The sequence below is a fragment of the Symphalangus syndactylus genome, chromosome 11, assembly GCF_028878055.3.
Source record: "Symphalangus syndactylus isolate Jambi chromosome 11, NHGRI_mSymSyn1-v2.1_pri, whole genome shotgun sequence".
Classification (NCBI taxonomy): Eukaryota; Metazoa; Chordata; class Mammalia; order Primates; family Hylobatidae; genus Symphalangus; species Symphalangus syndactylus.
In genome coordinates, this window is record NC_072433.2 from 37,872,629 (window position 1) to 37,899,028 (window position 26,400).

The 26,400-nt window shown below is 40.9% G+C and overlaps 1 protein-coding gene across 1 annotated transcript in view; it reads left to right on the top strand.

The window, feature by feature from the left end:
- The first annotated feature begins 1,417 nt into the window (after positions 1–1,417).
- The window catches only part of CES5A (carboxylesterase 5A), a 110,562-nt gene continuing 85,579 nt past the window's right edge, over positions 1,418–26,400 (top strand). The window contains 2 exon segments of the mRNA XM_055299332.2: positions 1,418–1,553; positions 7,462–7,579. Coding sequence (XP_055155307.1) covers positions 1,512–1,553; positions 7,462–7,579 — 160 coding nt within the window. The 5' untranslated portion in view covers positions 1,418–1,511.

Below are 26,400 nucleotides of genomic sequence, written 5' to 3' on the forward strand. Positions count from 1 at the left end.
GCTCAGAACTGCCCTCAGAACACTTACAACCTGGGCAGGATCTACCCAACATGCCATTCGTTCACAACACTTAGCATCCCTCCCTAAGGTCCAGATGACAAAGTGCGTTCATTTCCATGACCTCACTTTGTGCAGAGACTGGAAAACTGGAAATTGTTGCTTGACAGTTGGACACTGAGATTCCGAAGGGAGGAGGAGGTAAATAAAAGGGATCTGGACCCTTGCTGCTAGAAGTGTGGTCCCAGACCAGCAACATTGACCCAACCTAGGTGCTTGATTCCCTGAAGAGTAACAGTTATTTCCAGGGCATGGCACTCTTCCTTGGGCACCAGTAACCAACCTGAGCCCAACTTGTTCCTTCCCCACGTATACCTTGGTGCACACAAGGAGCTCACATCAGACTGCTGGAGACCTGAGTTCTATGCAGCAATCCTTCTCACTTGCTGTGTGACTTGGGGCAAGTTCCAACCCCTCTCTGGGCCTTAGTCCCTTTCTGTAAGGGAAAAAAACTGCCCAGATAGTCATTTTCAATCCTCATGGCCTATTGTTATCTCTTGGGGAGCTTTTAAATAATTCTGATGCCTGGGGCTTATAGCCAGAAATCCTGATTAGTCAGGGTGGCATGAGGCCCCAGAATTGGTATTTTTAAACCTTCCCCAGCTCATTACATTGGTTTTGGGTTTTTTGTTTGTTTGTTTGTTTGTTTGAGACAGAGCAAGACTCTGTTGCCCAGGCTGGAGTGCAGTTGTGCAATCTCGGTTCACTGCAACCTCCGCCTTCTGGGTTCAAGCGATTCTCCTGCCTCAGCCTCCTGAGTAGTTGGGACTACAAGTGTGCGCCGCAATGCCCGGCTGATTTTTGTATTTTTAGTAGAGACAAGGTTTCACCATATTGGCCAGGCTGGTCTCGAACTCCTGACTTCAAGTGATCTGACCCCCTTGGCCTCCCAAAGTGCTGGGATTACAGGCATGAGCCACCACGCCTGGCCCCAGCTCATTACATTTTATAGCCAGTGTTGAGAAACTGGAAGCCAAATCACTGGTTTTTAAAAATCCGGATGCGTTAGCATTTGCTGCTCTTGAGGCTTCAGACATCCAGGCCCACCCAGATCTTCTGAGTTAGAATTTCCTTGGTGTGTGGTGGGGCTGGACATGAGTACGTTTAACAAGCTCCCAAGGTGATGCTGACATACCAAAGCTTCAGAACTGGAATCAACGGCCTCTGAGGTCTCTTTCAGCTCTGATTCTGAGGTCCTCCCAGTCAATGATTTCTTTCTTTCTCTCCACGCTGGAGCTGCCCGTTGGTGGTAAGCAGAGACGTCATCAGCTTGCAAGCTGAGCTTCAGTGTCCCCTGAGAATGCAGCCAGCTGGCAACAGTAGAGGAAAGTGGTGAACTCATTTGACTTTTCTTTATCAGCTGTACCATGTACATGATGTGCAAGAGGACTGGGGCTCTGTGTCAAGGCCAGCTGGGATGCTGAGGTTTTGTGTTAGGACCAAGGGCGACTCTGATGGCTGTTCTGGTTTGCCCTGCTCCATGCCATGGCCTAAAGGTGAGTATTAGCCACAGGGTGCCACTGCCTGGACCCCACCCCCAAACCCACTGGAATGAGAAAGATGAGCCTTAGATTAGATGCAAATTTACCTACCCAACTTTGTCTCTCTGGGGCAGCCCCCACGGTAGGCTAGATGGATACCTTGACTGCCAGGAGAACACAGGGCTGGGCTAAGGACCTGAGAGGCAGGCTCAGAGCAGACTCCAGACTCCATGCTGGGCTCTGACTCTGCCCTGTCTTGGAGAGGCCATCCTGGTATCTCCTTTCCTCCATGCGGCATGTGGCGATTTAATGGCAGTGAAATTTATTGTGGGTAATGGAGTGTCAAGCTCCTTATTGCTAATGGATGATTTCAAATGTGGAGAAACATTTATTAAATAAGTCAAGCATACGCCTCCAAGAGAATATTACTGTGAGTGAAAACAATTATATAGTTAAACAAGGAGGAAAGAAAATTTAAATGCATCTTTAAAGGTCTCTTTAAATCAGTTTAAATGTGTGACTTTTAAAAGATGGGGGGATTAGTTTCAGCAAATTACTCATCAAAAAAAAAATTTTTTTCTTGACTCAACAGGAAACCAACAGCCCTACTTGGCTTCCATTTAAAGAAGTTACTTATTGGTGTTTGAAAAAGAAGGGAAAAAAAAAGTTAAGGAAGTGACTTTGGTAGCCTCTTGCGGTTTGCATGTTCTGATTTCTTTGGTGTATACTGGGCTCTCCCTGGGGCAGAAGGAAGGGGTCAGGGAAGCAGCAGCCAGAACTGTCATTCAGAGAGGAGGATCAGGGATGTCTAACTGGTATTGGATAATGCATCAGAGCTTTAGAGTTGGAAGCAACTTTGGAGGACATTTGGACAATTTCCTTGTGCATGTGGAGAAGCTAAGGTCCAGAGAAGAAAAGGAACTGTTCCAAGAATCCACAGGTGGTAGATTGCAAAGCTAGAAGCCGGGCTTTGCCATTGCTCTCTCCAGGCAATGGGAATAATATTTATCTCAGGGGTGTCTGGAGGAGACAAGAACCTAGGGAAAGTACTTTGGAAAGTATACATGCTTAGTCCCTGGAAGGGGTTGTATGAGGAAGAGATTGGCTACGAGCCTCCATGGTGGGTTCATTTTTGTGAGGGGCCTTCCCCCTACCCTTGGCCACTTCAGCAGTTCTGCAGCCAGGACTGTAGCTGGCTGAGGTTCCACACCTCTCTCCCGCACCAAGCTGAGGAGAGGCACAGGCAGCCACAAGCCTCTGACATTTTCCTTGAGATGGTGACAGCTGGTAAGACTTTTGACTAAAGGAATAAAGAGCAAGCAGGCAAAAAAAAGTTACTGTGTTAAAAGTGGTTTAAAAATGTTCTTCACCATCTGTTTGGCCACCCTGGTTTTTTGGGGCATGTGTAGGGGGAGAGACCTCTCCTCTCCCACTCCTGAGCTTCACCTCGGTCAGGACCGACTATGAGAAGCTTTAGCGTGTCTCCAGGCTTTGTTTTCCATGTTCCTCAAATTTTCTTTCTGCTCCCTTCCCGTTACTTCCAATGCATGCAATGCATTCTGCTTCTGGAAAAGATATTTTCTTAATTGCTAATGAAATACTGAACCTGCAAAGCCTGGCACATTTGGATCAACAGGCAGGCGTTTGATTTTGGCCTTTGCTCTCTCAGCTTGGTTCTATTGGAAGGGAAATAGAACCTAAAAAGCAGGTATTGAAAGACACATTTTGAATGTTCTCACTCACATGTGGGAGCTAAAAATTAAAGCAATTGAACTCATGGAGATAGAGAGCAGAATGATGGTTACCAGAGGCTGGCTTGGGCAGTGGGGAGCAGGGGAAAAACTGGGGATGATTAATGGGTGCAAAAATGTAGTTAGATAGAATGAATTTGTGCTAGTATTTGATAGCACAACAGGCTGACTATAGTCTACAATAATTTATTGTGTATTTAGAAATAACTAAAAGAGTGGAATTGGAATGTTTCTAACTCAAATAACTGATAGATGCTTGAGGTGATGGACACCCCAATTACCCCGATGTGATTATTACACATTGTGTGCCTGCATCAAAACATTACATGGACCCCATAAATATATACATCTACTATGTACTCATAATAATTAAAAATTTTAAAATAAAATACCATTTGAAGCAAAATAATAAGAAAAACTAAAAAAGCAAAACAAACAAAACCAGCTATTTAAGCTCTACTCCACCTAGTAACATCACAACCAGGCTTCCCTTCACATCCTAACTCTTTATACCACTTATGCTGACATTTCTTATGAAATTTGTCTGAGGTATTTTTTCAGGTTTTTTTTTTCCTTTTGTGAATAGGGTTATAAAAATATATATTCTACATAGTCATTGCTGTGGTACATTAAAATTATTAATTTTGTGTATTGATTTTATATCTAGTCAACTTGTTTAACTCACATTTGGTTCTTGTGGATTTTTCTGATAGATGGTTATACTGACTGCATATACTAACAGTTTTGTCTCTTTCTCTTCCGAGTTACATTTCTTATTTTTTTCTCTTGTCTTTATGCAAGCTTTCAGGGCAATATTGAAAAGTAATAGTGATTATAGATGTCTTTACCTGGTTTCTGATTTTAAAAGGATTGTTTCTGATATTTTACCATAACTATGATGTACACTGTGGGTCTATGGTATAAAAACATTACAAGTTGAATTTGTTAGTTTTAAGCAGAAATTGTTGTTAAATTATATTAAATTTTAGCATCAGTTGACAGTATCTATTGAGATGATTTTACTCTAGTGAGGAACATCAATTGCTTTCTAATGTTGGACTATCCTTACATTTTTTGCTCCTAACACCTTACTAGTTTTGAATTTCTAATACTTTAGATAGAATTTTTGTATCTTTACTCATAAATAATATTGGCTTGTTCCTTTCATCCATGTTCTCCTTGCCCACTTTTGTATTCGGTTATGGTAGCCACATGGAATGAATTAGAGTAGTTTTTATCTTCTTCCATGCCCTGCATAGTATATCACATGGGATTATGGATTTTTTGAATGTTTGCTAGAACTTTCTTACTTTGGTGCACTGTAGTGGGGGTAGATCTTAAATTACTATTTCAATTTTTATACGATTATTGGTCTTCCATGATTTTCTTCTTGAATCAATTTTTGTGATTTATTATTTATTGTGATTTATTGTTTCCCAGGAAATGATTCATTCATTTAGATTTTAAAATGTTTTGGTCTAAATTCTCTTTAATTTAAAATGTGCCTTGTATATTGTATCTCTATTATGTCTTAATGCTGTTTATTTTTGTGGCCATTACTTACTCTATTCTCACACTCAGTCTTGCCACAGGCTTTTACAATTTATTGATATTTTCAAAGAAACAGCTTTTAGTTTTATTGATCTATACTATTGATTTTTTTGTGTTCTAGTTAATTAATTTTTGCATTTTATCTTTATTAATATCTTCCTCTAATTTCACTGAGATTATTTTGTTTTTCTGTTTCTAACTTCTTGAATTAAAGAGCTTATTGACCTTGCTTTCACTTTTTTCCTCATTTCTAAGAACTTTATTTGAGACTATAAATTTTCATGGATTAGGTATATATCTCAGGTTTTTGATATATTGCCTCTCCTTGTTATTCATTTCTAAATAGTAATATTTTTTTCTTTGCTAACCTAAGAGTTATTTTTAAACTATTTACCATGCTCAGGTGCATAGAATTATTTGGCCTTTTTTTGTTATTAATTTCTAATTGTATTACATTTTGTCCCAGAAGGTAACCTGTCTGACTTCTTTCTAATGAAGTTTGTTGAGGTTTCCTTTGTGGCCTACTACATGAGTAATTTTTTTTGAATGTTCCATGTGTGGCTGAAAATAGTGAAGTCTCCTTTTCTTAACATCTATGTCCATTAGATCACACTGTAAAATTTTAATATGTATGTTCTTCAGACTCTCTCTAACTGTCCCTGATCCACAGCTACTTGATTGGGTGATTTCTGAAGGTGAATAACAAGGTCTCTTACCACGATTGTAGATTAACACTTTCTCCATGTATATCCTTCAGTTTTTGCTTTCTGTATTGAAGCTAAGTTATTGGGTACATAAAAGTTCATGGCTGAGATATCTTCTCTATTGATGTTATATTTTATCAACATGGATGCTCCATCCCCCTACTTTATTTCATTGTTCTTTGCCTTGAGTTCTATTTTGTTTGATATTATTACAACTTGGCTTTCTTTTTCTTAGAATTCGCACAACATAGCTATTTCCATTATTTTATTTTTAACGTCTCTGTCTCATTTTGCTTTAGGTGTATCTTACAAGCAGCATGTATCTGGATGTTAGTTTCTAAATCTAAGATTTTCCATTTAAATGACTTTTCATTTCATTTTTTCTTCTACAATAGTTTGAAATTATTCATCCTATTTTTTATTGCTAATGCATAGATTGATGCATTGATGCAGTTTAAGAGACATACTGATATTTAGAGTCAATCACTTCCTAAATCCTCCCAGCAAAAAATATTAAAAACTTTTATTTCTTTACTGCTTACTTTCTCCTATTACTCTCTTCCTTCCCCAGCCTCCAGAACTGTGAGGACATAAATTTCCATTGTTTAAACTCCCCAGTCTGTGGTATTTTGCTATGGCAGCCAAAGTTGATTAATCTGTTTTGTTTGTTAGAACAATTTTCTTTTCTTCCTTGTAAATGTTTCCAAAAAAAGCTTAAGTGTGGGTCTTTTTTTTTTTTTTTTTTTTTTTTTGAGACGGAGTCTCGCTGTCTCCCAGGCTGGAGTGCAGTGGCACAATCCCGGCTCACTGCAAGCTCCTCCACCCAGGTTCACGCCATTCTCCTGCCTCAGCCTCCCGAGTAGCTGGGACTACAGGTGCCCGCCACCACACCTGGCTAATTTTTTGGATTTTTAGTAGAGATGGAGTTTCACTGTGTTAGCCAGGATGGTCTTGATCTCCTGTCCTCGTGATCCACCTGCCTCGGCCTCCCAAAGTGCTGGGATTACAGGCGTGAGCCACCCGTGCCCAGCCAAGTGTGGGTCTTTATATTTAACTTACTCGGCAGTTGATAGATCCATTCAATCTAAAGACTTCTATCTTTTTTTTCAATCTAAAGGCTTCCATCTTTTTTTTTTCTTTGCCTCTTAATTATTTCTTCTCCTTCATTCCTCTGATTTCCAATTTCTGGAATTCCTATTAAATGGATTTTCATGCTGTTGGATTCATTCTCCATTTCTCTTTCCTTTTTTCTAACTTCCATCTGGGAAAAGTCCTTGGTTAAATCTTCCAGTTCAGTCATTTTCTGTTAGTTTTTATCTATTCTGATATTCAGCTTATATATTGATTTTTAAAATTTCAGTACTCAAGTTTGTAATTTCCAAGATCTTCATCTGATAATTTTGTATGTGTGCTACATTCCCTTGCATGAGAATACTAACTAGACTTTTATAAAGTATTTTCTTATTAATTCTATTAATTCTTTCCATGGGGATTTAGTTCTTCAGTTTGTTAAATTTAGTTCATCATGTCCAATTTAGTCTTCAGATGGTTAAATTTAGGACTTTTCTTTCATGAGGTTGATTTTCTTCAGAACCCCAACCAATCATTCTGTCGATCATCCTTGGGTGCTCCTGCTGCCTTGGACGTTGGTGCTCCTCCATTTCTTGTAGCAGGTCTCTCCTTTGTGCTATTGGGATGTGGTTTCTTTCTTCAGTCTTCTCCATCTGCCTTTCCCCTTTCAGGCATTCCTAACTTTTTCATCCACTGGGGGTACCCCTTCTTTTTTTCCTACACTGTTGTGGATTTTTATTATTATATATTATATTCTTACTTCTATGCTGTATTGGTTATATTATATTTTATTTATATTATTGTTATCATCAATGTTTACTATTATTATTATTTCTTTTTTTCCAGGAGTTTAGGATAAGAAGGGGAATGTAGAGATTGTGCCTGGTTCACTATTTTTATCCAACCTCCTCAACTTTGTATGTATTGAGGATTGATGTCTTAAACTACAATTCCAAAGATGCGGGTGAGTTGTTTGACTAGAATTTAACAGGGTTGGGTCTGCCCCTTGAGTCTGGCCAACAGCTGCACTCACAGTCCATGGTTCCATTGGTGGCCTACTTCCACCGGGAATTCCCTTTGTGTTTATTTTCATTGTCAAGATGTTCTCATCCTGCCTCACCTCTGGTTGGAAAGCTTGTGAACTCAGATCGGTTTGCCATTTGCTGACCAGCCATGAATTATTAGTGCAGGAGAAGACATGGACATAAAGAAATCAGCCTGCTTCTTTGTGTGTGGCATGAGGGGATGTGGTGGGCATTGTGATGTGCCACCTAGATCTGCTTCTAGGAATGAAGGACATATTTCCCCAACTGCTGGCAGTGGTACAGTTTGCAGCTATCTCCCCTTTGGGGATTGCCTCAGATAAAATAATGGTTTTGCCCCTGGTGGCCAGCAGCCCACTTTCTCAGCCTTCTGCCCCAACTCAGGCAGTTCTGAAGGATCACCTCATCTTCAGAACTCCCCATGCTTCTCTGGCACTGCATTGCAGCTCACTGTCTCCCTCTTCCCAGTCTGCCTCCTCCCCTTCATTATGCTGGCAGGTGACCCCAAGATCAACACCCTAATAAACCTCATGCCTGCTAAACTTCATCTCAGGGCCTGCTTCCTGTGGATCCCAACCTATGATCAAGCATTTACTGAAGATTACTACATGTATCAGAGCAAAGCACTATTGTGGCTATATTTGGCTACAGAAACCCTTAAACCTGCCCTGGGATTGGGGAAAGGAGCTGCATATGGCCAGCCAGAAAGTATGGGGAGTCACCGGCTCCTTACACATGTATTTTGATTTGCCCACCCAAATCCGCTCCTTCTGCAACTGTCCCCAATTCAGAAAATGGCAACTACATCTATTCAGTCAGTCAAGACAAAAATCTTGGAGTCATTTCTGACCTCAAACTCTAACACCACATTAATCTAATTCATCAAGGAATCTGCTCAGCTTTACCATCCAATTTGATCCTAAATTTGACCCTTTCTCACCACCTGGAATGCCAACCCCTGGGTCCCAGCCACCATCACCATCCCTAGCTTGGATTACAGCAATTGCCACTGTGAAAGGAAAATAAAATCTTGGGACCCTCAACTCAGCATGTCAAGGGAAAAGTTAAGCTTGGAAACCAAGTCATGCAAAAAACTTGCCTTTCCTTTTGTTCCCAAATGGATAGCTACAAGATAGAAGGCCACATGTCTCCCCAGGGGGCTTCCCTCACCCTGACAATGTAAATTAACAGCTTATCTTTATGGTACAGGACAAGAGGAGACTAGAAATTGTACCCCCCTTCCACCGCCTACCCCGAGATGAATTTATATTCGACTTCTTCCTGTACTGTGTTTACTTTATCTTATGTAAAGTGCAGATTAACCGAGCGCGAGACGAATGCATAATTGACTGCTCCTCTGCCCCCTCCTTTTCACAGGCAACATGTGGATTCAGTGAGTGCTAATCAAAGCCTCAGAAAAATATGACCATATCCTCCCTCTTTTTTTTCCCTCCTTTCCCGGCCTGCCCGTCTTTTCCCTGTTAAATATTGAAGCCCTTAAAATCATACTGGGAAAAAGTATGAGCCACAGATCCTATTGTGGCTTGTGTCTCTTTATCCCAGGCACGTCCTCAACCTGGGCAAAATCAACGTCTAAATTGATCGACATCACTTTTTCTTTTTCTTTTTCTTTTTTTTTTTTTGGTTTATACCACCTAATCAGGCTGTCAGGTTCCAAACTCTTAGCCCTTACAATCTATTCTCAACACAGCCGTCAAAAGGATCTTTTAAAACCAAAGTCCATTCATGTGTCTCCTTGGCTCAGCGCTCTCCAATATTTTCCATTTCATTTTAATCAAAACTCCTAGCCCTTCCATGGCCCCCAAGGCTCTTTATGACCTGGCCCTCCCCTGCTGTCCTGCTGACCTTTCCTACCACTACATCCCCCTTGCTCACTCCAGTCCATGCCAAGCTTGTTCCAGACCTACTTGAAATTCTCCCTGCTGAAAATGCCCAGATATCTTCATGGCTCCTCCCATCACTTCCTTCAACTTCCATTTCAAATGTCCTCTTATCTGAGACCTTCCTTCACTACCCAATCAATGACACTAACCTCCTCTCCCTACAACCCCAACTTTGGCACTAACCATCTCCCTCGCCATGTTTATTTTTTCTCATAACACTTATCACCATGCAATGGATTTCCTTGTTTATTTAGTCTATTCCTCCCCCAAGCAGAATGGAAGCTTTATGAGAAGTGTTTTGTTCACTTCTTTATTCCTAACATCTAGAACAGTGCTTAGCGCAGAGTGAGTGCTAAATAAATGTTTGTCAATAAATGAAATTTTAATTCCCTGGACTGTTTAGGAGCATCTCAGATGGGAAAATTGCCTAAGGACAGATAATATTCTTTGTTCTGCTTCTTACTTGCCTAATGACCTTCCATAAGCCCCTTTTCCTATCAGGCTATCAGGAAGCTGAGGGGGTGGGACAAGATGGTCACTCAGTGTCTCTTCTCCATCTGATCTTTTGCTGAAATTGTGATTTGTTTGATGCAAACAACCTGGTGTGACATTACTGCGACCGTTTTTCTATTGCTTAAGTGAATTCTAAATGAAGCCCAGCTCTAACTTCCCTGGGATCCCTCCCAGGTATCATCCCATCTGCAGGGAGTGGCCCCAAGTACTTGGCTCTCTTTACATTTTAACCTTCCCATGCCCCTCCTGTGTTCTGTGACTTGCTTTGGCCTCACATTGGGCAGATTGTATGTCATTGCCCTTTGCTGTGGTCAATGGGATGTGAGCAGATGTGAAGTCAGCAGCAGCTTGAAGTAGACTTGAGTTGTGACATTGTCCTCTTGGGCTTCTTCCATCACAATAAGAGAAACATGTCTTGGCTAACCTGGTGGTCTAAGAAGAACTGAGGGATACCTGGAGTACCTGGATCAAACTGAAGGCCAGAGCCAAACTCAGCTGAGCCTAGGTGAGATCAGCAGAGCTGCCCCAGTTAACCCACATATGTATGAGTGACAATAACTGAATGCTGTAAGCACCAAGTACTGGGGTGCTTTGTTATGTAGCATTCTTATGGCAATAGCTGACTGATACACCAATCTTCCAAAACTCAACCCAAGGTACATACTCTTCCAGAAAACACTCCCTAAGCCCAAGGGCATGGCCTAACAGTGAGAATTTCAGGTCTGTTTGAGGTTAGTGAGGTCAACTGCTTGTAGGAACTGAGAGACTGCAACAGAAAGAAGGAAAAATGGGCAGCCAATATTGCTCAGTTGTGCCATTTGATGACTCTGCAAACAGGAAGAACAAGGATCGGCAGGATTTATAGTACAAGCTGATAGAATGGAGCTGGGGCTGGCTTTGTGCCTTGCAGCTTCTTTCCCATTTTTTTTTCACAAGGCTCCCCACCAGGACACAGGAGCTGGTAACCCTGCCCTTGGCCTGAAATGTGGTTTGACCTATGGCTTCTGGGTATATCAGACTGGGGCAGCAGGACACGGTTATTCTGATAGTGAACATTATACCTTCCAAATGGACATTGCAGAAATTTAGAATTGAGTCTTGTCAAAACATCCTGGTTTGCATATTAGGAAAGTCAAGAGAGAAGTTACTTTATCTTCTTTCTAACCCGATGAAAAGATTTTTAAGGAGACTTTACTGCAATCATGTTTCTATTGCTTAAGTGAATTCTGAATGCTACTGTAAATTCCATTCATTATTTAAATAGCTTTAGCTCCCTTAGGAACCTAAGTGCCTTACAGCAAGGAAGGAGCTATCAAATCCATGCAGGGTGGGGAATTGCTCAGAAGGGTCAAATCCTGGGGCACAGGTAGAGGGACTGTAGTGTTCATGAGGGGTCTGTAGGGAGGCAGATCAAGAGCCCGACTGAGTGACAGTAGGAGCTGGGAGAATTGCTAAGATCATCTGGGCCTAGGATGCTTTCCTAACTTTCCTGGTCCTAAGAGTTTTCTGAATCACTTGTTAAAAATAGATCTGCAGACCCTTCCCCTGGAGATTCTATTTTAGCAGACCTGATGTGGAGTCCAAAATTCCATACTTTCAAGAAAGACCCCAGGTGATTTTGACAACTAGACATGTGTGGAAGATACTGATCTATCAAGCTGCCTTGTTTATAGGTGAATAAATTGAGTCCCAAGGAGGGGTTATTGCTAGAGGTTAGTGTTAGTCCCCAGTTAGTGCTAGAGCTAAATCCAGAACAGGATCACTGAGACCCGAATGGCAGGTTTAGGTTGCCCGATTTGCAGCTGTGCTGCTGGGACTGGCAGTGTAGTCTGCAGGTCTCCTTGTCCCTTGGTACCTTTGTTTAGCTGTTCACTTTCTGTAAGAACAGGTGAAAGCAGATTTCCTGGAGTCAGACAGACCAGGTTCAAAACAACCTTGTGCAAATTGCTTAACTTTTCCAAGCCATTAATATGGGCATTAAATCAGATAATGTACCTACCCCTAATAGGTGCTCAATAAATGATTATTGCTTATGAAGTGCTAGACCCCATTCCAAGTCAAAGAACTGGCCAGTATGAGCTCATTTAACAAATAAAACAAACCTATTATTAACCCCATTTTAAAATGAAGAAAGTTGAAGAAGAGAAAACTTGAGTGACTGGTTCAAATCACGCATATAGCAAGTGAGAAGCAGAGGCGGATTTGAACTCATGTAGTTTGTAGCCCCCCTTCTTTCCCTTGAGGATAGGGTCTGGGTCCCACTTACCCCAGCATGGGCCCTGGTGCAGGCCTTTGCACACAAGTAGATATCAATAAGTGCCTGATGAATGAGATTGAGATTTAAAGGCAGGACGAGAAATTCACTTCAAGTGTGGCTGAGGGTGGGGTATTAGCATGGGGTATCTGGAAAGGGCAGTAGGAGGCCCTAAGTAGAGAAGCTGTACCCAGGGAAGATGGGGCAGAGCCTGCAGGACCAATCCCTGGGAGTTAAAGACTGTTTTCAGGCCGAACAATTAGCACTGAAATGCGCAAGAGCCTGGAAGTTTTTTGCATTGTCGCCTGCAATAAGGAAAAATCCAGACTGAACTGGCTGCTTGGATCAGAAGTGATGTAACGGGCTGGCTTTGGCCTAGTTTTCCTAAAGCAGGCGGCCCCCCTGGCTCTCCCACACCCTTTTTTCCAGAATTGGCAAGTGACAGCTACCGCCATCTAGTGGTCTGAGTGGCACTGCACAGGGATGGGGAAAAAAGGTTGGTCTGCACCGCAGGGACTAGAAGATATCCCTGGCTTCCCTCTCCCAAAAAATGAGAGCCCCCAATGGTGGTAGAGAGTTTATTCTGTTCAAGGCATGTTCTTACCTTTTACTTCATTAGATCTTCTCAACAATCCAGGAGGTCATCAGGGGCCATTAACTCCATTTTATGGGTAAGGCGACAAGTCCCTGGAGGAGAGGGGTCTTGTTCGGAGTCGTACTGTCAGCTATTGATGGAACCAGGACTGGAACCCAAGTCTTCACAATACAATTTCTTAGCCCGTAAGTAATACAGAGAGGTTGTCAGATCCCTTGAAGTCTCCTTGGACAGGAAATGGAAGACGATTTATCCTGGAGGTCTCGGTCACTTCTCTGCATGGAGGTGAGTCCCCTTCAGCTCAATGACTTGCGATTTTTCCCTGGAAAGAGAATCCTCAGGTGGGATACCTGGGCTGATAATATTCATATGGGAGGTTTCAGAAGAAGATGAATACTGCCCCTCCAGCTCTAGATCCTCTTACTGGATACTCAGTTAAAGCTTATCTGGTCCAGGCCCCTTGTATGAAAGATGGGGAAACTGAGTCTCAGAGAGGGAGAGTGACTAGGCTGGCATCACACTGTGGTTAAAGCCCCTCCTCTCCAGCCTGTCTTTCTGTTCTGTGTACTCTGGTATAATAGCTGGTGCCTGGAGCCTGCGCTGTTTCAAACAGATATAACTGTTTTTGGCCCAGAGTGAAAATTGGACTCTAATGTCTCCCAAATTATACCACAAAGCTATGCAAAGGAAAGAGAAGCCCCTGGATATGTATGTTTGTTTTAGCATCTGTAACATCAGTAATTCACAAACTTTTCAATGAAATCGTAGGCAGAATTTGGGTATGCAAAAGAGATTAATGTGGTGAGAACTGAGGAAGCTGACATTTACTGTGCCCCTGGCGATCTCTGTAATGCCTGCGAGAAAGGGAGAACAGGTTTAAAAACAAGGCATTGCATAAGGAGCACTGGCTGTGGAGTCCTAACACCTGGGCTTTAGTCCCTGATCTGGCAAGAGCTTGCTCTGTGCGTGACCTTGGGAGTTGCTCCCTCATTCTGATCTCTCGCAGTTTACTCATTCATACAATAATCCTGACCTTCCTACTGCCTAGGGTTGATGAGAAGATTATATGGAGGGAATAGGGGAATGAGTGTGAAAATGGTTTGTAGAAAGTAAAGTGCTACATTTATAAATGGTTTCTTTTTTTAACTAAATTGAGGTAAAATTTATATACAATAGAAATGCGCAACTCTAAAATGTTCAATTTCATGAGTTTGGAAAATTGTAATCAGCTGTGAAACTATTATCCAAAACAAGCTACAAAGTATTTACATCCCTCCAGGAAGTTCTCTTGGGCTCATTTGTAGCCAACCTTCCAATCCCGCAGGCAACCACTGTTCTGATTCCTATCACCTTAGCTTAGTTTTGTGTGTTCTAGAACTTGACATGGACAAAATCGCCCAGTATGTACTATTATGTGCCTGGCTTCCTTTGCCCACTGTAATGTTTTTGAGATTCATCCAGGTTGTTTTTTCCTTTACTGCTGCGGAATAGTATTTTATTGTATGGACATACCACTATTTGTTTATCTATTTTACTATTGAAAACATTTGAGTTATTTCCAATTTTGGATATTATGATTAAGACTGCAATGAGCATCCTCTTCCACATTTTAAGTGCACATATGAACCCATTTCTGTTGAAATAGGAGTGGAATGTTGAAGCATACAATAGATACATGAGTAACTTTAGTAGAAGCTGCTGAACAGATATCCAAATGGTTGTACCATTTTACATTCCCAATAGTGACACACCAGAGTTCCAGATGGTTCATGGGTTCCACGTTTTGTATTGTTAGAATAGCCATTCTGGTGAGCATAAAACGGTGTCTCACTGTAGTTAAAATTTGCATTGATGTTAAATATCATTTCTTATTAGCTATATATGTATCTTCCCCTGTGAAGTATCTTTTAAGTTATTTGCCCAGTTTAAAAAAGGTAGCTTGCCATTTTGTTGTTGATTTGTAGGAATTCTTTATGTGTTATACACAAGTCATTTGTCAGATATAAATGTGGCAAAAACCTCTCCCCTATTTGTTTTTTTACTATTCATTTTCTTAATGATGTTTTTTCATAAGTAGGGATTTTAAAATTTAAGTTCAAGTTACCTATTGTTTTCATTATGCTTCATGATTTTAATCTCCCAAGAAATCTTTGTCTAATCTAAGAATGCAAAAGTATTCTTTTGTGTTTTATTCTAGAAGCTTTATGGTTTTCACTTTTATGCTTAGGTCTATGATCTGTCTTAATTTATGTTTGTGTATGGAGTGAAGATAGAGTTGAAGTTCATTCATTTCCATATGGATTGTTTCAGCGCTTTTGTTAAAAACATTTTCTTTTCTCCAGTGAACTGACTTAACACCCTGGAAGTTTGTTTTTCTTTTTTTTTTTTTTATTATTGGACTTTAAGTTTTAGGGTACGTGTGCACAATGTGCAGGTTTGTTACGTATGTTTCCATGTGCCATATTGGTGTGCTGCACCCATTAACTCGTCATTTAGCATTAGGTGTATCTCCCAATGCTATCCCTCCCCCCTCCCCCTACCCCACAACAGTCCCCGGAGTGTGATGTTCCCTTTCCTGTGTCCATGTGTTCTCATTGTTCAGTGTCCATGTGTTCTCATTGTTCAATTCCCACCTATGAGTGAGAACATGCGGTGTTCGGTTTTTTGTCCTTGTGACAGTTTACTAAGAATGATGATTCCAGTTTCATCCATGTCCCTACAAAGGACATGAACTCATCATTTTTTATGGCTGCATAGTATTCCATGGTGTATATGGAAGTTTGTTTTTCAATTAAAGGGTCTAAAAAGAAATTTTATTTTAAAAGTATAAGATAGTACCATTGACTTTTGGAAGGATGTACTGTTCTATGACTTTTAACTCAGGTATAGGTTTGTGCAGCCACTGCCACAATCAGAATATAGAACGATTTGATCACCCCAAGAAACTCTCTCACGCTATCTATGTGCCTGTCCTTTTGCTGACACCACACTATCTGGACTACTGAAGTTTTATAGGAAATCATACGATCAGGTAGTGTAAGTGCTCCAACTTTGTAATTCTTTTTTCAAAATTGTTTTGGCTATTCTAGTTCTTTTCCATGTTCATATAAATTTGAAAGTCCACTTGTCAATATTTAAAAAAAAAATCCTCCTGGGATTTTTATTGGAATTGTGTTAAACATGTAGATCATTTTGGGAAGAACTGACATTGTAACTATGCTGAGTTTTGCAATCCATGAACATGGTGTATCTCTCCATTTATTGAGGTCTTCTTTAACCTCTTTCATAAGCATTTTTTATGGTTTTCAGCATACAGATCTTATATATGTATTTCATTTTTTGGAAGGGTATTGTGAATGACATTGTTTTAAAATTTTGTTTTCCAATTATACATTGCTAATATATAGCAATATGATTGATTTTGTGTGTTGCCTTGCAATCTTGCTAAATTCAGGTATTGGTTTTAGAAGCTTTTATAGATTCCTTGGGATTTTCTGTATAGAAAGCTATGTCATCTACAAATAGAAGGTTTTATTTCCTCTTTTCTAGTCTGTATGCCTTTTGATTCTTTTGTCTGCTTATTGCAAATAGCTAGGACTTCCTGTACAATATTAAAAAGGAGCGGTGAGAATTCATCCATGCCTTTCTCCCAATCTGATAGCAAAAACATTCATAATTTGCCATTAAGTAGAATGTTAACCGTAGGCTTTTTACATTTTGTTCTTTATCAGATTGAGGATGTTTTCTTCTATTTCAAGTTTATGGAGAGGTTTTTTTTTATCATGAATTGTTGCATTTTGTCAAACGCATTTTCTGGATTACATATGATGATGTATTTTGCCTTTTAAAATTTTAATATAGTAGATTACATTGATTGATTTTTAAATATTGAATCAGCCTTATATTCCTGCTATAAATTCCACTTGGTTGTGTATGTGTTTTTCTAATTTGGTTGCTGTTATTTTGCTGAGAAATTTTGCTTCTATATTTATGAAGGATATTAGTCTGCAGTTTTCTATTTGTCACTATTTTTGTATGTTTTTGGTATACTGGCTTCGTGAAATGAGTGGGTATATGTTTCCTTCACTTCTATTTTCTGAAAAAAATTGTGTAGAATTATTTTTTTTTCTTCTTTAAATATTTTGTAGAATTTCTAGTAAAGGTATCAGGCCTGGAAATGACTTTTTTGAAAGGTTTTAAAAGATAGATTCAATTTTTTAAAATAAGTATAGGACTATTTAGGTTATTGATTTCATCTTGGATGAGTTTTGTTTTTTGTGGTTTTCCAAGAATTGTTCAATTTTATCTAAGTTTTTGAATTTATATGTATTATGTTTGTAGTATTTCCTTATTATTTTTAATGGCCACAGGACCTGTAGTGATATCTTCTCTTTCATTCCTGATATTAATCATTTGTATCTTGTCTCTTCTTTCTCTGTCAGTCTTGCTAGACACATTTTGATTTTTCCAATTATTGAAAAAACACCTTTGACTTGATTAACTTTCTCCATAGCCTTTCGGATTCAGTTTCATTGATTCTGCATTACTTTTACTGCCTTTTTTCTCCTGGTTACTTTAGTTTTGTTTTACTCTTCTTTTTCTAGTTTCTTGTGGTGGAAGCCTAGATGGCTGATTTGAGATCTTTATTTTTCTTTTTTTCAGTTTTTTCTTTCTTTTTAAATCAATACTATAAATTTTCATCTAAGCACTATTTTAGAGGCACTTCACAAATTTTGATAGGCTGTATTTTTATTTTCATTCAGTTCAAATATTTTCTCGTATTTCTTGGGACTTCTTTTTTGACCTATGAATTATTTAGAAGTGTGTTGTTTAATATGTTAGCATTTAGATATTTTCCTCTTGTTTTTCTCTTATTGATTTCCAGTTTAATTCCATTATAGTTTGAGAACATACTTTGTATAATTTCCATTATTTTAAATTGGTTAAAGCTTGTTTTATGATCCAGGATCATGCTCTATCTTGGTGAATATGTAATATGCACTTGAAAAAAATTGAATGTTGCTTTTGTTGGATGAGGGTATTCCATAAATATCAGTAAGGTCTTATTTGTTGATGGCGTTTTTCAGTTCATTCCTATCTGAGAGTAGGAGTTCCCTTTCCTACTTCTTGACCCAGAACTATAGAGTGTCTCCTAGAGCTCTCTATTCATGTTAATGACCACATCAGGGTGTCAGGGGGCCATGTCATGTTCTGGTCCTAGAATAACAGAGGGGAAAAAATAATTCATAACATTCAATAGTACTTTGAGTTCTGGTCTTACTTCCCTATCTACCTGTTAGTATTTACTATACAGAGTCCTCAGAATGGTGCACATATTTAGTCCGGGTTTTAAAGTTCGTTTTTCTTTGGGGAACTACCCCTTTGTACTCTTAGTTCATGAGATGTGAGTGGGGTGGACCTCAACCCTACTTCCATGTGCTCTGATCTGATCAGTTAATGTACTCTATCCCAAAGCTGCAATGATTGGTTGAGGACTGAGCATGTGATTCAAATTGTACTAGGGTCATTTCTGATACTTTTGTGGGAACTAGTAGGTAACAGAATTTCTCTTCACTGGGGTTATTTACCTATGGGGATGAAATCTTGTCACAGCTTGAGAAGAGTTTGCCTGAGAGTAAAAGGGCACATTGAGGAAAGTGAGCTAGAAAACTCCTAATGAGCTTGCTTAAGTGCATAGATCCAGCCATTCCTGAAGCTAGTAATCATCTCCCACATTCTAGACTTTTCAGGGACATGAACAAAACAAAACAAAACAAATTAGCAACAACCCCCCACCCCACTTCCTCTGCATTAGCCAGTATCAGTTGGTGTTTCTGCCACTTAATATTAAAGGAGTCTTAATACATATCTATATATATCTATATATATATATATATATATATATATTTTTTTTTTTGAGACAGAGTCTCACTCTGTCCCCCAGGCTGGAGTGCAGCGGCGTGGTCTCGGCTCACTGCAAGCTCTGCGTCCCGGGTTCACACCATTCTCCTACCTCAGCCTCCCAAGTAGCTGGGACTATAGGCACCCGCCACCACGCCCAGCTAATTTTTTGTATTTTTAGTAGAGACGGGGTTTCACCATGTTAGCCAGGATGGTCTTGATCTCCTGACCTTGTGATCCACCCACCTCGGCCTCCCAACATATCTACATATCTTAAGTTTCCTTTCATCTTCCTTAAGTTCCTCAGTCAGATTCTAGGGACCCATTGCCCCCTTTAGCCCTAGGGCAGTATCCCCTTCCTTGAGAGAGCAATTAGCGGATTTCATGGTTCTCCAAACAGAAATGGTTGTCCTTAGAGAATCTCAGCATGAAAAATGGGCAGAGAAGCTGGGTCTCAGTATGGAGCTAGAGAGCATGTTTGCAAGTCTGCATCTGCTGGCTACATTAATGTGCAAATCAGGCTGTGGGCCAGAGTTTATTTTTAATAATTAGAAGCCCATCTTACTTTGGAAATGTGCTGCAGTTTCCTGTGACGAAAGGGAAAAGATGGTTCATCCCTTCTTTCCCTCGCTCCATGGAATCTACATTTCTGGAAACTTAGAGATGACGTAGCTTATTCACTCGTGGAACTCAATATTCGAGGAGGAAAAAATTGTTGTGGGTAGAAAAAAAGGCGATTTTTAAAAATGGGAAAGGAAAAGTATCTATTTCTCTATAGTATTTGGCAAATTTTGCTAAAATTTCTCAGGATCCCAAACTAGGGGGTAGATAACATTTTTGGCACATAGATGAGGCAGGTGCCTGGCGTGGTTGTCAAGAGCATGGACTCTTACATCCACAAGACAGTAAGCTTGTAGCCCAATATTTTGCCAGTGGAGAGAAAGAGGACCCTTGCGGGAAAGGGCCTGTCCAAGGTCAGGCTGATAATTAACATAAAAAGAAGAATTATGAAGAAGGATCGTGGGCTCCTTCTGTGTCCCAAAGGCTTCCACCATAGCTCACACCATCCAGACTCACTTACAACTTTCCTACCTTTCCAGAAGTGCCCTTTGCAGGTGTCCCAGGTGTGAGTATGATATGCCCACTTGGCTTGGCCATCCGCCACCTGTTTGTCACTCAGCCAACTGGCAGTCCCCATCTCTATGTTTTTTTTGTTTTTTTTTGGCATAGCTGAATTTCACCAGGCAAAGTCTGAGGTGTGGAACGCAACCAGAAGCATACCACTTGCTGCAGGCAATGGAATGTGAGTGGAAGTCACACGTCACTTCAGGATAGAGGCCTTTAGGTAAGCCTGCCTCACTGCTGTATCATCAACAAGGGTTGGTGCTGAGAAGGCCTTGAAGCACAATCTGTCCCTGCCCTCCAGGAGAGCTCATGGCCCAGCGAGGGAGGCAGATATGGAAGCAGTCATCATGCAAGGTGATTGGGGCTGGGCCAATGCTATGTCTCAGCAGGAGGGGCCAACAAAGGGCGGAGACAGCTCTGCTGGGGGAAGGGGTTAGAGAAGCCTTTACTAAAATGCACAGATCTTGAGGTGGGTCTTGAAGGACATGTTAAGTTCTCCAGGTAGGCAAAGCACATATGGAAATCCCAAGTGAGAGAACTACCCTCTCTGCTTTCTTTTCTTGTGGTATTTGTCTTACTCTGCTCTTTGTGATAGTATCACGTATCTGCCTGGTCTCTTGTAGCCCATTTGCTGTTGTATTTAACATCTGTGTGCCTCAGTTTCCTCATCTGTCAAGGGAGTATGATTATAATGCTCCCTCACTAGAGTTGTTTTCAGGATAAATTGTTTAAGGTGTTTGGATATATATGAAGCATATGAGATGATGCCTTACACATGGTAAACACTCGGTGAATGCTACAGTACAATACTTTAATAGATACTCAAAAAATGTTCTCCTTATTAAAGTTCTCCTCAGCTTCATGTGACCCCTGTCACCTAAAATAAAAACTATTTTGGCTGCTGGAAGCTAATAGCAGCCTAATGTCTACTCTCAAAAAGCATCCCTCCACTGAATTAGCTAATCCTCTAATCTGTATTGGTATCACTGAGTGATTAGCAGGGATTAGAGAAGTGCCTACTACTAAAAGTCAGGGAGGCACAAAAAAAGATAGGACTAAGAACTGGCCCTCAGACTTAGTGGCCAGCTGAAGAAACCTAGTGTATGCTTGGGTCCAATAGAAAATATACACCATAGGATGATCCCACTTTGCAGCTTGTAGATGCTTTGATATAAAGAGCATCACGGCCAGAAGGGCGTGGGAGGAGAATTATCTGACTGGGCAGAGATCTTAGAGGATTCTCAAATGGATTTTCCAGTGAGTGCTCCATATGAACACACACGGGAGGAGAAGACGTGGGATTGCAGAGCTGCAAAGATGGCATTATGCAAGGCAAACCCCAGGTCTCTCCATGAATCCTTTCTCTTCCATTAATTCTTTGAGGCATGGAAAGTAGATTTTCAAGTATCATGGAAAGTTAGGCATGCTGCTGAGGATGGTCCAGAAATAACAGCATGGCTACTGGAGTGCTGAAAAGACTGGAGGTGACAGAGGATCCAAGGAGGAGTGAGAATTGAAGCACCACATCAGAGAATGCCGAACTGAAGTCAGGAGGAAGGAAGGCCTGAGAACATGGGCTCATGGGCTCCCTACTTTGGTGACTGTTAAAGACCCATCTACAGATTGGAATATTGGCAGCAATGGAAATTTCAGCTTTTGTGTGTCATCTCTTTGACTCAATGTTTTTATATGTTGCTCCCTGTTTATTAACTTCTATTTCTTATAACTTTGTGATGAGACAGTTGGAAGGCATGCCTATCTGTCATATTGTATACATTGCCAGGAGGACTAGGTGGAGTGTGTATGGAAGAAAGAATATGCAAAAAAAAAAAAGCATTAGTGAATGAAACATCACCAGGAGAGTTCATGGAAGAATGCACTGGCAAAGAAGTTACACACAGACATCTACCCAGAGAGAATCTGAGGTTGACTATAAATAAAGTTTAAAAACGGTATAGAACTCAGAGTGAAAAGGAGTGTGGTGGAAGGCTTGTAGGAAGAGGTGGTTCTTTACTGGGCCTTGAAGGATGGTTGGACTTTGGATATATGGAAGGAGAAGAAATCATATTCTAAGATGGATGTGATGATTAATTTTACGTGTCAACTTGACTGGGCCATGGGGTGCCCAGATATTTGGCCAAATATTATTCTGGCTGTGTCAATGAGGCTGTTTTTAGATGAGATTAATGTTTGAATCAATAGCCTGAGTAAAGCAGATTGCCCTTCCTCATGTGGGTGGCCCTCATCTGATCAGTTGAAAGCTGAAATAGAATAGAAAGGCTGACTCTCCCACAGAAAAGAAGAAACTCCTCCTGCCTGTTTTGAGCTGGGATATCTTTTTTTATTCCACCTTTTGGACTCAAATTGAAACATTAGACCAGGCGCAGTGACTCATGCCTGTAATCCCAGCACCTTGGGAGGCCAAGGCGGGTGGATCACCTAAGGTCGGGAGTTCAATCCAGCCTGGCCAACACTGTGAAACTCCATCTCTACTAAAAATACAAAAATTAGCCAGGCATGGTGGTGCACACCTGTAATCCCAGCTACTCAGGTGCCTGAGGCAAAAGAATGGCTTGAACTCAGGAGGTGGAGTTTGCAGTGAGCCGAGATCATACCACTGTACTGTAGCCTGAGTGACAGAGTGAGACTCTGTCTCAAAACAAACAAACAAACAAACAAAAAAACCCAAAACAAAAACATGAATTCTTCTTGGGTCTCCAGGCTGCCAGCTTTCAAACTGAAACTTACACCGGTAACTCTCCCATTTCTCAGGCCCTGCACTTAGACTGGAGCTACACATGGGCTCTCTGGGGCCTCCAGATTGCTGACTGCAGACCTTGGGACTTCACAGCTTCCATAGTCACACAAGGCAGTATCTTATAATCTCTCTCTCTTCCTCTCTTGACACACATGCATGCATGTGTGCATACACACACACACACACACACAAAATCTCTTGGTTTCTATTGGTTCTATTTCTCTGGATAATCTTGACTAATAGAATGAAGAACATAACTTTTGAGGCAAAGTCATAGTAAGTTAACACTTACTGAGAATCTACTATGGGTCAAGCACTTTATGCATAATCTCATTTAATTCCTATCCTCATGCAGTGGGAAACATTTCTAAGTCCGGTCCGTGGATCAATATTGTACTGATATTAAATGAACAGATATTTACTGAGCACCTACTATGGGCCAGAGACTTCTCCATTCCACGTGATGACACATTTCACGTATTTATTTATTTATTTAATCAACAAATACTAACTGAATATCTACTGAATGCTTGGAATGCATCAGTGAACAAAACAATAATATACATTCTCTTGAAATTTACATTTTAGTGAGGAAAGGCAGAACAATACTAGCTATAACAAATAACTAATTATACAATACATTAGAAGGTGATAAATACTCTAAAAGTGTTGATAGAGTAAAGGGGATTAAACACGTTGAGGCTGGGGTTGGGTTGCAATTTTAAATAGGACAGTCAAGGAGACCCCACTATAAAGGTAAAATTTGAGCAAAGTATTGAGAAGGAGATGTATGAGTGAGCAAATCAGAGAGCAGAAACAAGTGCAAGGGCCCTGAGACAAGAACCCTTGGAGGAACAGCAAGAAGGCTGGTGTGGGTGGATGAGAATGAATAAGAGGAGATGATAGAAGCAGGAGGTGAGGTCAAGGGTCAAAAAAGAGAGGTCACAGTATGTAGGCCTTTGTAGACCATTGCAAAGAATGTGGTTTTAGTCTTTGCTGTGTATTTTGCAGATGATGAACTAATCTGTTTTACATTATAACAGAATCACTCTGGCTGCTCTGTCTCAGTGGTCCAGGTGAGAGATGGTGGTGGCTGGAGCCAGGGTAGTAGCAGTGGAGGTAAAAGAAGTGAACAGATTCTAGATATGTGCATATATGTATATACATATGTGTCATATATATGTATATACATATAGTAACAGCTTTAGTGAGATATAATTCACCCACTTAAAGTATACAATTCAGGTAAGACTCTAAGGCTTTTGAACTGAGAAACCAGAAACATGGAATTTTCACCAACTAAGATGGAGGAAGAGAGCAGATTCGTGGGAAGGGAAGGGCAATAGTTTAGTTTGGGATATGTTAAATCTACACCCAATTGCTAATGAGAGAAATCTGGGAATTATCCCTTACTCTTCCCATTTCTTTATCACTCCTATCCCAAATCCCCACATCTGATCTATCAACAAGTCAGGTCACTTCTACCTCCAAAATGTATCTTGAGTAAGTCCATTTCTATCAGAAAGTGCTTATGAGATATCCCATGTCCTCCCCTCCGTTTCCCATTCTCCTTTGCAGTTAGAATGGAGTCATGTGACTGGCTCTGGCCAATGAGCTGTGAAGAGAAGTGACACATGGCACTTCCTGGTCAAAACAGTTAAGAACCCATGACGTGCCTCCTTCATCTCTCTCTTTCCCTGATAGGCCTCGAAGGCCATGTATTCCAAATGGTAGAGCTGCAAGATGAAGGACTTCCCAACTCACACTGGACTCTCATGTGGGCAGAAAATAAACTCTGTATGTATTGAGTGTTACTTAACTACTGAGATATCAGATTTATCCTCATAGAATTTTTCTTCTCCCTCCTGCTACCCCAGTCTGAGCTTCCATCATCATTGCCAAATTTTGTGGAATAGTCCCTAATCAATGTCCCTACTCCTACCTTTGTATCCCTCAAATTTATTCTTTACACAGCAGCCAGATCAGAGTTCTTCAATGGCTTCCTGTTGCACTTATCACTGAGTTGCTGTGTAATCTGGCTCCTGCCTCCCTCTTGAACCTCATCTCATCAGCCCCTAGCTCACTGAGCTGCTTACTCTGCCTCAGACTCAACAAGCTCTTCCTTTTTGCAGGGTCTTTGCCTGTGCATTTCCTCTGCCTGGTTGGTCTCATGGCTGGCTCCTTCCTATCCTTCAGGTCTCAAGTTAGATCTCACCCTGCTCAGAGAGGCCTCCCTGATGACTCTATCCAGAGTTGCCCACCCTCCCCTCCCCATTATTTTCTGTCATCACACACTATTTATTTTAAACATTAATAACAATCTATCATTTAATGAATGAACAAATGAACTAAGCAACTAACTAACTTATTTACTCTTTGTCTCATCCACTGAAAGTAAACGCCACAAGAACAGGGACCTGTATCCATCATTGTACCACCAGTGTCTTAGTCTATTTTCTGTTGCTACAACTGAATACCTGAGACTGGGCAATTTATAAAGAAAACAAATTTTTTTCTTTCGGTTTTGGAGGTTGGGAAGTTCAAAATCAAGGGGTTGCTTCTGGTGAGGGCCTTCTTGCTGTTGGAGACTCTCTGCAGAGTCCTGAGGTGGCACAGGGCATCACGTGGATAGCAATTGCATGAGAGAGAACAAAACTGGCTTTTATAATAGACACACTCTTGTGATAACCAACCCACTCCTGTGATAACCCATCAATCCATTTATCCATTAATCCTTGAGTGAAGTAATCCATTTATGAAGGCATAGCCCTCATGACCCAATCACCTCTTAAAAGTCCCACCTCTTCCTAATGTGACATTGGTGATTGGGTTTCAACATGAGTTTCAGAGGGGCCAAACATTGACTCCATGGCAGCCCATGTCTGATGTGCATTTAACATGTGGTAGATTCTTCATAAGCATCACATGATTCAGCATCAGAGACACAGCAGTGTCCAAGGCAAGGTCCCTGTCCTCAGAAATCTCATGGTTGAGTAGTGAGAAGCCAGGAGTCAGGGTGCAGTGGGTTTGCAACCCAATCTAACCTGATTTGGGGGAAGGTTGGAAGAGCTTCCTGGAAAAGGGGATTCCTGAGGCAGGCCGCAAAGGACTGAGGGCTGTTAGTTGGCCTGATAGATAAGAGAAAGGCCTTTTAGAAGGTAGAAGTGGCATGCATATAGGATCAGAGGGGTGAGAATAGGGTTAAGGCCAGTACAGAATGACTGCAATGTGGGATATGAGTTGCAAGAGCAAGAGATAGGGTGGAGACAGAGCAAGGGCCAGATCATCTAAGGCCTGGCATGTCAGGCTAAGAAGATTGCACTTGACCTTGCATCAGTAGGCTGTCATTGACTGAGTCCAAGTGTTTTGTGGCAGAAAAGACTTAGGCTAATTCCTTTTGGGCATCATGGTGAGGTGGAGGACCTTTGGTTAAAGGACCTTGCCTCTGTTCCTCATTGGCTGCATAGATTTCTCTTCTCCATGGCTCCCAACTCCATTCTGTCTAATACACGTGGTGAAGAAAATAGACTGCATGAAGGGAATGAGAAGGAAGAATATTTACAGTAGAGAAGTTTGGACATTGGAAGTAATTCCTGGGATGAAGAAAGAATAGCAGAGGATGGAGTGGAAAAAGCACTGAACTAGGAGTCGAGAACCCTGGTTCTGTCACTAATTACTGTATGGCCTTGGAA